At 40.6% G+C, this 14,090-nt stretch overlaps 1 protein-coding gene across 21 annotated transcripts in view; it reads right to left on the minus strand.

Annotated features, from left to right (window-relative positions):
• Positions 1 to 14,090, minus strand: part of CADPS2 (calcium dependent secretion activator 2) — a 547,933-nt gene that overhangs the window by 352,970 nt on the left and 180,873 nt on the right. For 20 of the 21 annotated variants that reach the window (XM_045495470.1, XM_045495468.1, XM_045495459.1 and 17 more), the window contains exon 3: positions 2,678 to 3,010. The exons of the other annotated variant lie outside the window; for it this stretch is intronic. In XM_045495470.1, coding sequence (XP_045351426.1) covers positions 2,678 to 3,010 — 333 coding nt within the window. The remainder of the gene's footprint in view (positions 1 to 2,677; positions 3,011 to 14,090) is intronic. 21 annotated transcript variants of the gene reach the window in all.

Consider the following 14,090-nt stretch of genomic DNA (forward strand, 5'->3'; position numbering starts at 1 on the left):
GTGCATGTACCCCTTTGAATCTGTATTTTTGTGTCCTTTGGGTAAATACCTATCAGTGCTGGATCGTAGGGTAGATCTGTTTTTAACTTTTTAAGAAACCTCATATTGTTCTCCAGAGTGGCTGTACCACTTTGCATTCCCACAAACAATGCAAAATGGTCCCCCCCACTTTCTCCACATTCTTGCCAACACCTGATGTTTCCTGTGCTGTTAATTTTATAGCCATTCTGACAGGGGTGAGAAATCAAACTCCATCATGGGTTTGATTTCTATTTCCCTGATGAGTGATGATGAGCATCTTTTCATCTGTCTTTAGGCAATCTGGATGTCTTCTTTGTAAAAGTGTCTGTTCATGTCTTCTGTCCATTTCTTAACTGGGTTGTTTTTTGGGTCCTCAGTTTAATAAGTTCTTTATAGATTTTGGACACTAACCCTCTATCAGATGTGTCGTTTGCAAGTATCTTCACCCATTCTGTAGACTGCCTTTTAGTGGTGTATTGTTTCCTTCACTGTACAGAAGCTTTTTATCTTGATGAAGTCCCAATAATTCATGTTTGCCTTTGTTTCCCTCGCCTTCGGTGACAGGTCTAGTAAGAAGTTGCTGCAGCTGAGATCAAAGAGGATGCTGCCTATGTTCTCCTTTAGGATTTTATGGTTTCCTGTCTCATATTTAGGTCTTTCATCCATTTTGAATTTATTTTTGTGCATAATGTAAGAAAGTGGTCCAGTTTCACTCTTCTGAATGTCGTTGTCCCCTTGCAATTGTACTAACAACAGGATACCTAGGAATAAACTAACCAAAGAGGTCAAAGACCTGTACCCTGAAAACTAAAACACCTATGAAAGAAACTGAAGAGGATACAAAGAAATGGAAGGGCATTCCATGCTCATGAACTATCTATACTACCCAAAGCAACCTACACATTTAATGCAATTCCTATCCAAATACCAACAGCATTTTTCACAGAGCTAGAACAAGCCTAAAATTTGTACGAGACCACAGAAGACCCCAAATGACCAAAGCAATCCTGAAAAAGAAAAAAAGTGGATTTCATGCTATATTACAAAATTGTAGTCATCAAGACAGTATGGTACTGGCATAAAAATAGACCTATAGATCAAAGGAACAGAATGGAAAACAAACGATATCACTTGAAACATGAACAGTCTAAACACATCCATTGAAAGACAATGTCTGACTGGATTAAAAGAGAAAAAGCCAAAAGGCAATTTTATGCTGTCTACAAAAAAAACCCCACTTTAAGCATAAGGAATCAGATTGGTTAGCAGTAAACAAAGAAAGACACCAGGCTAACTCTAAACAAAAGAAAGCTGGAGCAGTCATATTAGTTTAAGACAAAGCAGACTTCAAAATAAGAAAATTATCAGAAATAGAGGGATTTTTATATAATTATAAAGGAATTACTTACATAAAAAGATACAACACTGTTATTTAAAAAAATAAACTGATAGGTTCACAGAAATTTTATGACCCTCTAACACCAGTACAAATTCCAATGCATTTGTAATAATTCATTTTAGAGGTCTATCTGCTCTATTAGACTTCAACATATGGAGATATGGAGAATACTTTCTTTTGCTCAGCTTGGTTTCTCCCACACCTAACTCAATAAATATCTACCAAATATGTGATTATGGATTTCATTAAGTCACGCTCATCAATTTAACTGTACAAGTGGGCTACTGGTTCATTAAAAATACAAAGATCTTTTAAAACAGATTTTGGTTTTACTGTCATCCTCCACTATTATCAAATAACCATCCGGTTTGATAACAGTGAAAAACAATTATGAACGCATAAATTGTTCATAGTTAAGATGCTACATTGCTTTACTATTAACTGTCAATTTATTCATTTGAATTGATCCACAAGTTCGTAATGCAAATGATACACACAGAACACAGAAACTGAGATTTGTGAAAAGATGAAAAACGTGAATGTATGATTATAGCAGTACAACTCTTCATGAATGCATGAATTTCAAAATGCTGAATTTTGTCAATGTGAATTGTATTTTAAAGTATAGTTAAATAATTTATACCACTAAAACAAGCAAACAAAACGCACATATGAAATGACTACATTATTAGACAAATCACAGGGTCCAAAGATGAAAGGTGTGGTATATATTTTATTCCATTTTTCCTATGTATGGTTACAAATAACATCTGAAAAAAAATACTTTTAATTTGGTCATCTCTTAATTACATAGTTCAGCAATATCTTCATTTCTATCTGGATGGGTTAAAGAAAAAAGTTTGAAATTTCAATTACTTCCATAAAACTCAAAAGACCAGCATATCTTTATGAAAAAATTATTTTGCACTCAGGAATACCTGTTTATTTTAAATCGCCCAACTTCTTCAGATAACAGATTATTTTCACTTTTGTACTTGGGGCATGCCTTATATATACCCAATAGGTGAAAATCTGATGTCCTCAAATAGGATACATGGGAACAACTACTCACGGGATAAAAGGTTCTCCATCAAATGCATCTTTCAAAGTTTCTTTCAAATACCACTATTCAATTTACTAAAATTCATTTCCACTCAACTCTTCAGCCAACTGATTATAAAACATACATTTTCACAGGTTTTTAAACATTTGATGTGCCTTCTGAGACAGGGGCAATAGGAAATATGGACCACTTACCTGACATGCATTATAAAGGAGTTGGTGTTCTAGTTTTTTAATACCCAGAATCTGCTGGAACATCTCATAGAGTTGCTCCTTGCTCAGAATCAGTTCAGACACAGCACTTAGGGCCATTCTGTTGGACTGTTTGCACAAGTCCTCTTCACCTCTGTAAATGGCATCATATTTGGCTATCCATGAACTGAGCACTGTCTCTTTGCTCAAGCCATCAATTTCTGGCAGACTCCGCACACGTTTTTCTATGTTTTTCTTAAACACCTCTCTGAAGTCATTAGCAGAACATCCTCCACTCTGAACCATTCTTGCCACTCGGTCACTCTTCAGAAAAACCTAGAATACACAAAAAAACAAACCAAAAAACCATTTACAACTGGGCAAGAACACTTGCTTTTAGCCATCTATTCAGAATGAGGACAAATATTCTACAGTGATTAAAAATGTTTTCTAGCACATGGTAACTAATAACATAGTGGAGGACCCAAATCTTCTAAAATGACGAAACGTTTACAAGAGGCAGTAATGAATGGTGAGAAATCTATAACATGAGCCAACCTGAACTACATGCACCTCTACCGGAAGGTCCTAGGCATCTCTGCAACTGAATTTTTTCAGAGTTAAGTAGGTAACTGGAGACATCAACTCAGCGTTTTTATCTGTACTTAAGGGTTTAGGCTAGGTTTTTAGCAGGGAGAGGAGTTCCAATTATTTGAGTCAGGATCTTAAGTCCAATAGTGTGGTAAGTCTAGTAACCAAATCAATACTTAGCATGTATAACTGTTAAACAAAACTGCCCCACAGCTGGGGGTTAGGGTATAACCTTCCACAACCCTGACTTGACTAGTCCACCAACTTCTCCCACATGTCTCATAGCTGGTAAAAATGCATGACAGAAAAGCAAATTCTCTAAGAAGCATCTAGCAGTCTGCTAATACCAGGTTAAGAAATAAAATACAAAGACAATGAGGGGGAGGGGGAGGGGGAGAGTGGGAGAGAGAGAAAAGGAGAGGAATGTTCATGAAACAGGAAGAAATGGATAATAAGGTCTTACTGTGCAACAACTCACACTTGGCCTTAAGCATCTCCTTTCTTCTAAGTTACAGACCCCAAAATGAGCAAATATCAGTCAAGATTCAAATACCGATTTTCTCATCAATAGTCCTAAGAATCCACTATGAATCAGATATAAGACTGATTTTATTCCTTCTTTTCCTATAATGACAAATTCTTCCCAAAGAGCATGTAGGATTATTCAGTGCAGCCCCAGGAGTTTCATCTGTGAAGCTTATGAAACAAAAATCCCTGTTAACTTTTACCCAAAGAACTGGCACCCCAAGTTATGAGCCCACTACTTAGACTAGGTAGGCTCTTGTCTGTCTGCATGTCAGTAAGCAGGACACACATTCCACATAAAGTGACCTCACTAGTTCCATTGACTGTCACCTAACTCCAAACCTTTCTCCAACATTTTATTTTTCTCCTTTTAAAGTCATTCACACAAAATATGTATTCCTGTCTTTGCTCACTGGCCAGAAGATTCCTGATTCTTCAAACATTTTGGTCGACTAATGTACTGAAATAGGGGTTGTAAACTCTGTATTAAGCAAACATTTAAGACCTACACACAACGCTTCCTCTTTACCAGCTGTGGCTCAGTTATTACATAAAATACTCTTATTTTCTAGGTTTCTAAGCTGCAACTAATTCTTAAGTGACACTTGTAACAATAATGCCTTTATTTTACGCAGATCAATGAAAATGAAGACATTTAATGATGTACCTTGTCCAAGAATACCATTAACAACTTCGATACACATGGGAGTGCCTTCATCTCCTTTCTAATCTTCATCTAACTGCACAACTCTCACTAGGCACTAGAATTCAAGATAAATTACATTTATGTATTTTTTCTAACTCCTGTGATACAGGTATATTGTTAAATAGGGACATAGATAAGCTCAGTGGTCAAAGTAGTCAATTTATTGCTTTTCTGTGCTACCCTTCCAGTACCCTGCCTGTGTCAGCTAGCACCACTTTACAGGGTGTTGGAGGGACACTGGAGGAAGAGGGCTCTTCCTTCTGGTTCTCTTCTCATACCTGGGGCAATGTGGTACCAACCCCTGGACAGCTTCTCCCCAGGCCTGAGTGTGACTTCCCAGTGCACCACCCCCACTGGCAGATTTCCAGTGAGTTCTGCAGTGCAGCACCTCAGAAGGCAGACCCCCTCCCACCCCTGAGTCCCACTAGTGTGGTGCTTCAGTGAAATGTCTCTGCCATGCAGTAGGACATGCCCCATCATCTCCAACGAGGACCGGATCCCAGCCTTTGAGAGGCAGGGAGTGGAACCCTTCCCAGATTTGTTCCTTCCCCAGGTGCTGCGCCCCCATATTTTTCAGCTTTCCTTACCCATGGTAACCAATCTCTCATTGATTTAATTGTCCCCGCTCAATTGTGTGCTTTCTGTCTCCAGACTGCACCCTGATCTAGAAATACTGAAATGCTGTAAGTAACATTATTTCTATGGGAGATTATTTGGAGTTGAGACAAACAACTTTTAAAAATTTGGTAGCTGTGTGTATAGCTGGAAACAGCAAGATATTTTTAATGTGCAAAATAAATACCTTAGGACTGGCTTCAGAAGAGCTTTTAATTACTTGGTATTTGATACTTTAAGTTGGCAGGCATTTTATGTTTTCTCAACTTCTCCTGCCTAACACAGTGCTAAATTCTACCAAGGAACACGACAATGTTTTTGAAGCAAGGATAATAAGGAGTCTCTGGAGTCTTAACTACCCTATAAAACCATAGGTGAAGCCATACTAACTCAGTCAAAATATGTGTTATTTATACATATTTACTAGATAACCACCTGCGAGGCATTTTGCTAAGTACTGAGGGGACACAAGAGTGAATGGGCCAGAGACTCTGCCCTCAAAACTCACACAACCAGAGAGAGACAGGATAAATAATCAAATAAAAGCAAGAACTGCAGCCTATGCAAGGGGGCAGGAGGTAGGGGGGGGAGAAAAGGAAAGGAACTCCATTGTCTGGGGACAAGGTTGAGGACAAAGAAGGCACAAAACAAAGACAGGAACCTGTAATTTGACCTGTGGGTTAAAGGAGAAAAGGGAGAATAAAATACATTTCAGGAAAACAAAAGAAATTAAAGCATAAAGGCATAAGACACCATGGTCTTCTGAGGGTAACGTCAGAATTTTCATACTGCAGAAGCATTAAATAAATGTAAGGGTAAGGGGAGCCAAAGTTGTGCCAAGCAGACCAACAGAGACCAGATGGCAAAATGCACTGTGTGCCAAGCAAGGATCTGGGCTCTGAGGACAGAGAGCCAATGATGGCCGGGCGACCCAGGTATTGAAATGCTGACAAGAAGGAGTTACGCTAACAACTGGTAGCAGCATCAAAGACATGACGATAGAACAAAACAGAGATCAGGTAATCAGTTACCATACAAGTACAGTAGACCAGGTGAAAACAGGAAGGGCCTGATCTAGGGCAAAGGTCATTAACTAGAGAACTAGGGAGAGGCAAGAAGGAGTTAAAAGACAGAATTAACATGTGTTACGAATTATAGAATTTGGAAAGGCAGGAAAAGTTCTAGAGGGTGCCTGGATTCCATTAACCAAAAATAAAGAGTGAAAGAATACAGATGGAACAACGTGTGTGTGTGTGTGTGTGTGTGTGTGTGTGTGTGTGTGTGTAGTGTTTGTATATGGCGGTGGTGTCAGAAGGGGTCATGGATTATTTTAGTTTTGGCAGAAGTCAGCTTTGAAGACAAAGTAAACTAAAAACAAAAAGTGAAGAAAAAACTCTTAAATACCTACATTTAAACAGTTGGGAAAAGAACTGGATCCAAGAAAGGGGGCAGCATCAGAGAAGGAAAAGGCAAGTTATGATCTATTTGCTATCCAGAGGGGAGATCATCTCAAGAGAAAAAGAATTAAATGCCACAAGAGAAGTCAACTAAATTTAGACTAGATTTTTTAATTAAGAAGAGTCTTTATCACCAGAGGTCACCTTTGACAGAGAAGAGTTCATGGTGTGGATGAGAGAGGGAGCCAATGTGTAGGAGAGAAAGGGGGGACAAGTTGTAAAATTTAAGACAGCAAATATAAACTCTCCTTTTAGGAAGCACGAATAAAAAGGGAAACGAGAAAAGAGGGAGAAGCTGGACTGGGAAATTGCAGTTAGGCAATGAGGGAGACAAGTCAGTAAAGAGGCAGTTTAAGGTATGGATGACAGAAAATAATGATGGTCTGTCACTTCTGAGATCTGTTGACAGAAGACCATGGCATACTGTCCCTCTCTCCCAACATTTGCGCTGGGGAAGCAAGCTGCTAGGAGGCAAAGAAAGGAGGCCCTCAGTGAACTAGGTCACCAAGAACCACACAAGTGTTCTGGACAGCAAATTCTTTAGTCCCAATTGAGCCATGAGATAATGGCTGTCTCAGCCGACAGCTGGATTGCAACTTCACGAGAGACCCCAGACAGAAACATCAGCTAAGCTACACCCTGATTCCTTACACTGGGGTATTGTGAAATGATATGTACACATTTATCACTTTAAGCTGCTAAATTTTAAGATGATTTGTTAGACAGCAAATATACCCACATGGGTTACTATGTTAACTTCATTTGGGTCTCCGTTATATCACTTTCTGAGAAGAAGTGCCCCCTCGGCCCCCTTTTAATTTGCCATTCTCACCCTCATATCTTGCTCTAGTTTTCTTCTTAGTACAGAGCACCTTGTATGTATTTGTCTCCCCAAAAAGAAAGCAACCACTGGAGCAGACAGACACTTGGTTTTGTTTGCTGGTGAATCCAGGGCCTGATACAAAGCCTGTTCTATAATAGGAGCTCAATAAAGATTTGTTGAAAAAAGTACTATCTACAGACATTGAACACTCTAAAGCTAAAGAAGAGGATTACATAGGTATCTAACTCACAGATTTCCTGAGATATGGATGTCTGTGTGAGAGGAGCCATGAAATGGATAAACACTAAAAAGCTGAAAGATTTGTGGTATAGTTGAAAGGAATGCATTCCAGAAGGCAAGAGAGATTTTGCATGAGGAAGGAAAAGCTGTGATCTGAAAGGAGGGGGAAGGGACAGCCCTCCCCTGATCCCAGGCATAGGGAAAGGAAGACCTACCATGATACCATGGCTGCTTTTCCCTTCTGTGTCCTCCTTTGGGATCCCATGCTGACCAGTATCAGTTAGGTCTGGGGTAGTCCACTTTGCACACGCTCCCAATTCTGACACCATCACAAAACGGGATCCACCAAACTCTTCAAATATCACTTAAGCTTCGGACATAGCTAATACCAACCAAAAGCTCTCCTTATACATGAAGTCTAGGGTGCCAGTGGGACAAGTCTCAAACAGAATGCATAACTTTCCCTATTGTTTGCTCTATCTGCTTCAGTGAACATCAGATACCTACTTCCTGCCTTGAGACCTGGAAACCATTCTCAAAACCTCCATCTCTTCCATGTTTATTTCCCTACAACTTGTCATTAAACCCTGCTGATCCCACCCTCTAAATTCCTCTCAAATCCTTCTTTTCTTCTTCCTGTGCCCACAAAAGTTGTTTATGCACCTCACTCTGTCTCAACTAGCTAAAAGCAAGTTCTTTTTGTTTGTTTTGAAAGCACACAAGTGAGCCCAAGTGGGGGAGGAGCAGAAGGAGGAGAATCCCAAGCAGACCCCACATTCAGTCCAGAGTCCAACACAAGGCTCGATCTCACAACCGTGAGATCATGACCTGACCTGAAATCAAGAGTCAGATGCTTCCCTGAGCCACCCAGGCACCCCAGAGTGCCTGGAACTGGCTTTCCTACTTCCGTTTTCCTGAAAGCCACCCAAATGATTCTCATTTTCCCAACTTATTCCTTTCACTGGCATCAAACTAGTATTTTTTTTTTACTCTGTTATTTCAATCCTCCTCCAGCTTACAAATTCTTCACTGGCTCCAAACTACCACTCTGGCTTCATTACAAGGCATATTCTCTGTCTCTCTCTCGCTCGCTCGCTCAGTCTCCATGCTCCAGTCCCACTGGTCTCTCCAAAACTTCACACTGTCCATCTGACCATCATCTAATTATCTCTTAGTAATGCTTCAGATCCCCACACCATTAACCCTTTTTTTAATAAGAAATTTATTGTCAAATTGGTTTCCATACAACACCCAGTGCTCATCCCAACAGATGCCCTCCTCAATGCCCATCATCCGCCCTTCCCTCCCTCCCATTCCCCATCAACCCTCAGTATATTCTCAGATTTTAAGAGTCTCTTATGGTTTGGCTCCCTCCCTCTTTTTTCCCCCTTCCCCTCCCCCATGGTCTTCTGTTCAGTTTCTCAGGATCCACATAAGAGTGAAAACATATGGTATCTGTCCTTCTCTGTATGACTTATTTCACTTAGCATAACACTCTCCAGTTCCATCCGTGTTGCTGCAAATGGCAAGATTTCATTCTTTCTCATTGCCACGTAGTATTCCATTGTGTGTATAAACCACAATTTCTTTATCCATTCATCAGTGGATGGACATTTAGGCTTTTTCCTTAATTTGGCTATTGTTGAAAGTGCTGCTATAAACATTGGGGTACAAGTGCCCCTATGCATCAGCACTCCTCGATCCCTTGGGTAAATTCCTAGCAGTGCTATTGCTGGGTCATAGGGTAGGTCTATTTTTAATTTCTTGAGGAACCTCCACACTGTTTTCCAGAGTGGCTGCACCAGTCTGCATTCCCACCAAGAGTGCAAGAGGGTTCCCGTTTCTCCACATCCTCGCCAGCATCTATAGTCTCCTGATTTGTTCATTTTAGCCACTCTGACTGGCATGAGGTGGTATCTGAGTGTGGTTTTCATTTGTATTTCCCTGATGAGGAGCGACGTTGAGCATCTTTTCATGTGCCTGTTGGCCATCTGGATGCCTTCTTTAGAGAAGTGTCTATTCATGTTTGCTGCCCATTTCTTCACTTATTTGTTTTTCGTGTGTGGAGTTTGGGGAGTTCTTTATAGATTTTGGATACTAGCCCTTTGATATGTCATTTGCAAATATCTTCTCCCATTCCATTGGTTGCCTTTTAGTTCTGTTGATTGTTTCCTTTGCAGTGCAGAAGCTTTTTAACTTCGTGAGGTCCCAATAGTTCACTTTTGCTTTTAATTCCCTTGCTTTTGGAGATGTGTCAAGTAAGAAGTTGCTGTGGCTGAGGTCAGAGAGGTTTTTTCCTGCTTTCTCCTCTAGGGTCTTGATGGATTTCCTGTCCATGAAAGACCCCGAATAGCCAAAGTAATATTGAAGACGACGACCAAAGCATGAGGCACCACAATCCCAGACTTTAGCCTCTACTACAAAGCTGTAACCATCAAGACAGCAGGATATTGGCACAATTAACCCTTCCTTACTGATTCCTTCCCCAATCGCCTTGAATCAGCCCGATCTGGTGGTGTTTGCATGTAATCCTAGCACCTTTTTCCTTTACAGTACTTAGCACTTTGTCACTGTGATAATTCAGGGAAGGTTATATTGTCATCTTATTCTTTAACTCAGTAAATAGTAAGTTCCAAAGCCAAAGATGGTGTCGTTCAGTACTGTATCTGTAGCACCTACCACCAGGCCAAGTACAGAGCATGCACTTAGAAAATATCCATGAAATGAATAAATGACGATGGTTTGGATGATTATTTCCCCATGCATGCACTTGCATAACTTAAATAACCACTAAGAGGTTTAGTCATTTTCAATTATATGCTTAACTTAAAATATGGAGCTTGTCCACATGAATGGGACAGAAAAACATCTCAGAATAAAGTATGAATAATGCCATAAAGGAAAGTAAAATTAGTTTTGTGAGAAAAATAAAACATTGTTTAAAGTGTTTAAAACACTGTTTAGGGGCACCTGTTAAGCATCCGACTTCAGCTCAGGTCATGATCGCACAGCTTGTGAGTTCGAGCCCCGTGTCGGGCTCTGTGCTGACAGCTTGGAGCCTGGAGCTTGCTTCGGATTCTGTGCCTCCCTCTCTCTTTGCCCCAACTCACTTGCATTCTGTCTCTGTCTCTCTCAAAAATAAACAAACATTAAAAAAAAAAACTTTAAAAACACTGTTTAAAAACAATGTCTAGGGGCACCTGGGTGGCTCAGGCAGCTGAGCATCTGACTCTTGACTCTGGCTCAGGTCATGATCTCACAGTTCATGAGTTTGAGCCGTATGTTGGGCTCCAGGCTGACAGTAGAGCCTGCCTAGGATTCTCACTCTCCACCCCCTGCCCTGTTGGGTGTGCACATGCATTCTCTCAAAATAAACTTTAGGGGCACATGGGTGGCTGAGTCAGTTAAGTGTCTGACTTTGGCTCAGGTCATGATCTCACAGTTCACGAGTTTGAGCCCTGTGCTGACAGCTCTCCGAGCCTGGAGCCCACTTCAAATTCTGTGTCTCCCTTTCTCTCTGCCCCACCCCTGCTCACACAGGCACTTGTGCGCATGCACTGTCTCAAAAAAAAAAAAAAATTAAAACGTCTGAATGACAATCTACTGTAATCACAGATAGTTTTTAAAGATTTTTCAGCTGTTATAAATTATGGAACAATGATGGGTTCAGTCCCATTAGATATAAACTATCTTAATCTTCTAACCTTTCACAGTAACAATTGTCAAGTTAAAGGCAGGTAAAGGGTGGCCACATGAAGAGGCTGGTTCTAGGAACTGACCTCCAAGCCTTGGGTGCACACACGCCAGCTTTCTGGTCAGAGCCCCAGGATCCTCCATAAAATTATGCCTGGGGTACGTTGAATAGTGTGTCATTATTGGTGCTAAAGCAGCTATGGGAACTTGGTATATCAGCAAACCCACTGATGAGCAGATATTCTGTCTCCCTAGAGCTCTTTACATATTATCTTCTTTTGTCCCCACAATCACCCTCCCTGGGCCTTTATTATCTTTCTCTTTTACAGATTAAGTGTTCTAGACTGTGAAGTTAAGTGACTGGCCTAAGGCCACATATTGAGAGAAGAGACCAATGGAATCCAAAAGCAACATTCCTTTACTTACTCTTCTCACTTCCCCACTCCTACCAAGGGTTCACCCCTGATAGCCATATATATTCTGATGGGTGCTGGTCAACACTATGGGAATTACCAATCAGTGACCTTTAGGTGAAAATGCCACTGAACACACCCTACCAATTCAGTGTGGGAGTCAGGTACCTCATATCAAACCAGAACATACCGTGTAGTCACGTCTTCTCCACATTTTAACAAGTTATACCACGTATGGGGGCCCGCTGAGCACCACCAACGGCCACCCTTTCCATTCAGCTGCTCAGTTTATATACCAAAGAAGTCACTGAATACCTTCATGTCATGGAGAATAACAATTGAAATGTGATGACTACAATAGTAAGTGCTATCTGCAAAAGGTAAGTCTGCTCAGCTGTCCAAATAAAACTTCAAATACACTTTTCCACAGAAGCACTTATTGTTCAGCCATTGCTTTTGATCTGATCCATGCATCGCTTCTCTGATTCAGAAGGATCGTATAATGACAAGAAAAACATTATGTGCGTGCCAAATCATTGTGGCTATCTATGAGATGGTTCCTGGGAAAGCTGCCAGCAGGTGTCCAGCCAGGAAAAACAGAGAAAGTACAAGAGCCCCACTTATAAGAGACGCCCTTTTCTCCTTAATGGCAACTACTTCTAATTCCCATAATGGAGGCTGTGCACAGAGAAACGGTGACTGTTTTTAAAGCCCATTTTTCAGGTGTTATCAATTTATGTAGCTTAACAGTGATGAATTTCGTCCCACTATATATCAATTTCTAGTTTTCCAGTATCAACGCCAGCATCTATCAGGTCACTGCACATGCCCAGAACCAGTCAATAGGTTCCCTACTGGCTGTACTGTGCCAGTCACTTCATCCATCTGGGTATCCCACAAGCTTCCTTTACAGTCTTCTCTTCTACCTGTTGGAAGAATGTATTTTCTAATAAAGGGAACGCTTGTTTAGCACAGTCCTCTACAAGTTCCCTCCCCCATATCTCACCCATTTCTCCCATAAATATTTTATCAAAACATACTAACTACTGGGCAATGTGCTCAATGTTGGGAATGTACTACTGAGAAAAAGGCAAGAGTCTGCTGCCTTCACAGAACTTACACTAGAGAAAACCAAACAAAATGATGGCAGCTAGGTGAAAATACTGGGAATTTCTGGAGCCACAAGAGTTTATAACAAGGTTCTGAACCTATTTGAGGAGGTCACAGAAGATTCCCTGAGGTGGTGATTGGAGATATGAAAATTTGGAAAGAGGGGAGACCAAGGGATAGTAGACGGGGGAACACAACTGATCTAAGTGGGTTTGAAAAGGCTCCTTAGAATCAGTGAAGGGACAGGGCATCTAGTGAAGAGGCTAGAGAGGAGGGACAGGCTTCCTAAACCCTGGAAGGTACCTGGTCTTTATCCCAAGAGAACACAGAACGCCTTCCAAACATTTAAGTCCGGGAATCACATGATTAAAAAAGCATTTTGAAAATAGCTAGAACACATTCTAGGGTTTTAGATATACTAACCTTCACAATACAAAGTACATGCTAGAATCTACTTTAAAGGTGTAAAAAAGAAAAAGAAAAAAAAAAATAAAGCAGAGGGGTAAAGAAACATGCCCCAGGTCACACGTCCAGACTGCCGAAGGGTCAAAGTTGAAGCTCTGAGGGTCTCACTTGAGATCCCTCCTCATCCCCCACCCTATAATAAAATTTGGGGATCTATCAACTTATGGTTAATGAAACTGAGCTACAGAATTGGGTGGGTGAAGAGAATTGGGAGGTATGGAATTTTCTGTTACTGTCCACCTCCTTTGTGAAGCTTCCCACGGCCTTGATGCCGCCTCTTCATTGTGAGCCTTCTTAGGGCTTCCCCATCCTCTCTTAAGGAACGGAACCTAACCTGTTCTCACGCTGCAGCAAATTCTGTACAGCAATCCCTGTATCTTTCCCCTGCTTAGACTATGAACTTCATTAGAGCTGTACCTTTAAAGCCTCTGTAGGATCTGGTATCATTCAACACTCAAATTTTAAAGGAAATCCTGAGTCCTCATAGTAGCAAGGAATTTGGGAAAGTTACTGAATCCAAAAGATGGTTTTATGACCACCCTGGAATGTAGTTTTCCCTAATTCAATGTAAAGAAATGTAGATTGCCAAGTAATTTTAGTAAAGCTACATTCACTCCAATATTTTGATAGAAATCATAGATACAACAAGTCACTTACTTGTAATACAATGTTATTAACGGTAAATTGTGAATCAATTTTTTGTTGTGGTTAATGATCCTTCTTGACAAAAATAATAAAAAAGCTGTAGTTGACTTCGGGGGGTTTTCTTTTGTTTGTT

Source organism: Leopardus geoffroyi, chromosome A2 (assembly GCF_018350155.1).
Source record: "Leopardus geoffroyi isolate Oge1 chromosome A2, O.geoffroyi_Oge1_pat1.0, whole genome shotgun sequence".
Taxonomy (NCBI): domain Eukaryota; kingdom Metazoa; phylum Chordata; class Mammalia; order Carnivora; family Felidae; genus Leopardus; species Leopardus geoffroyi.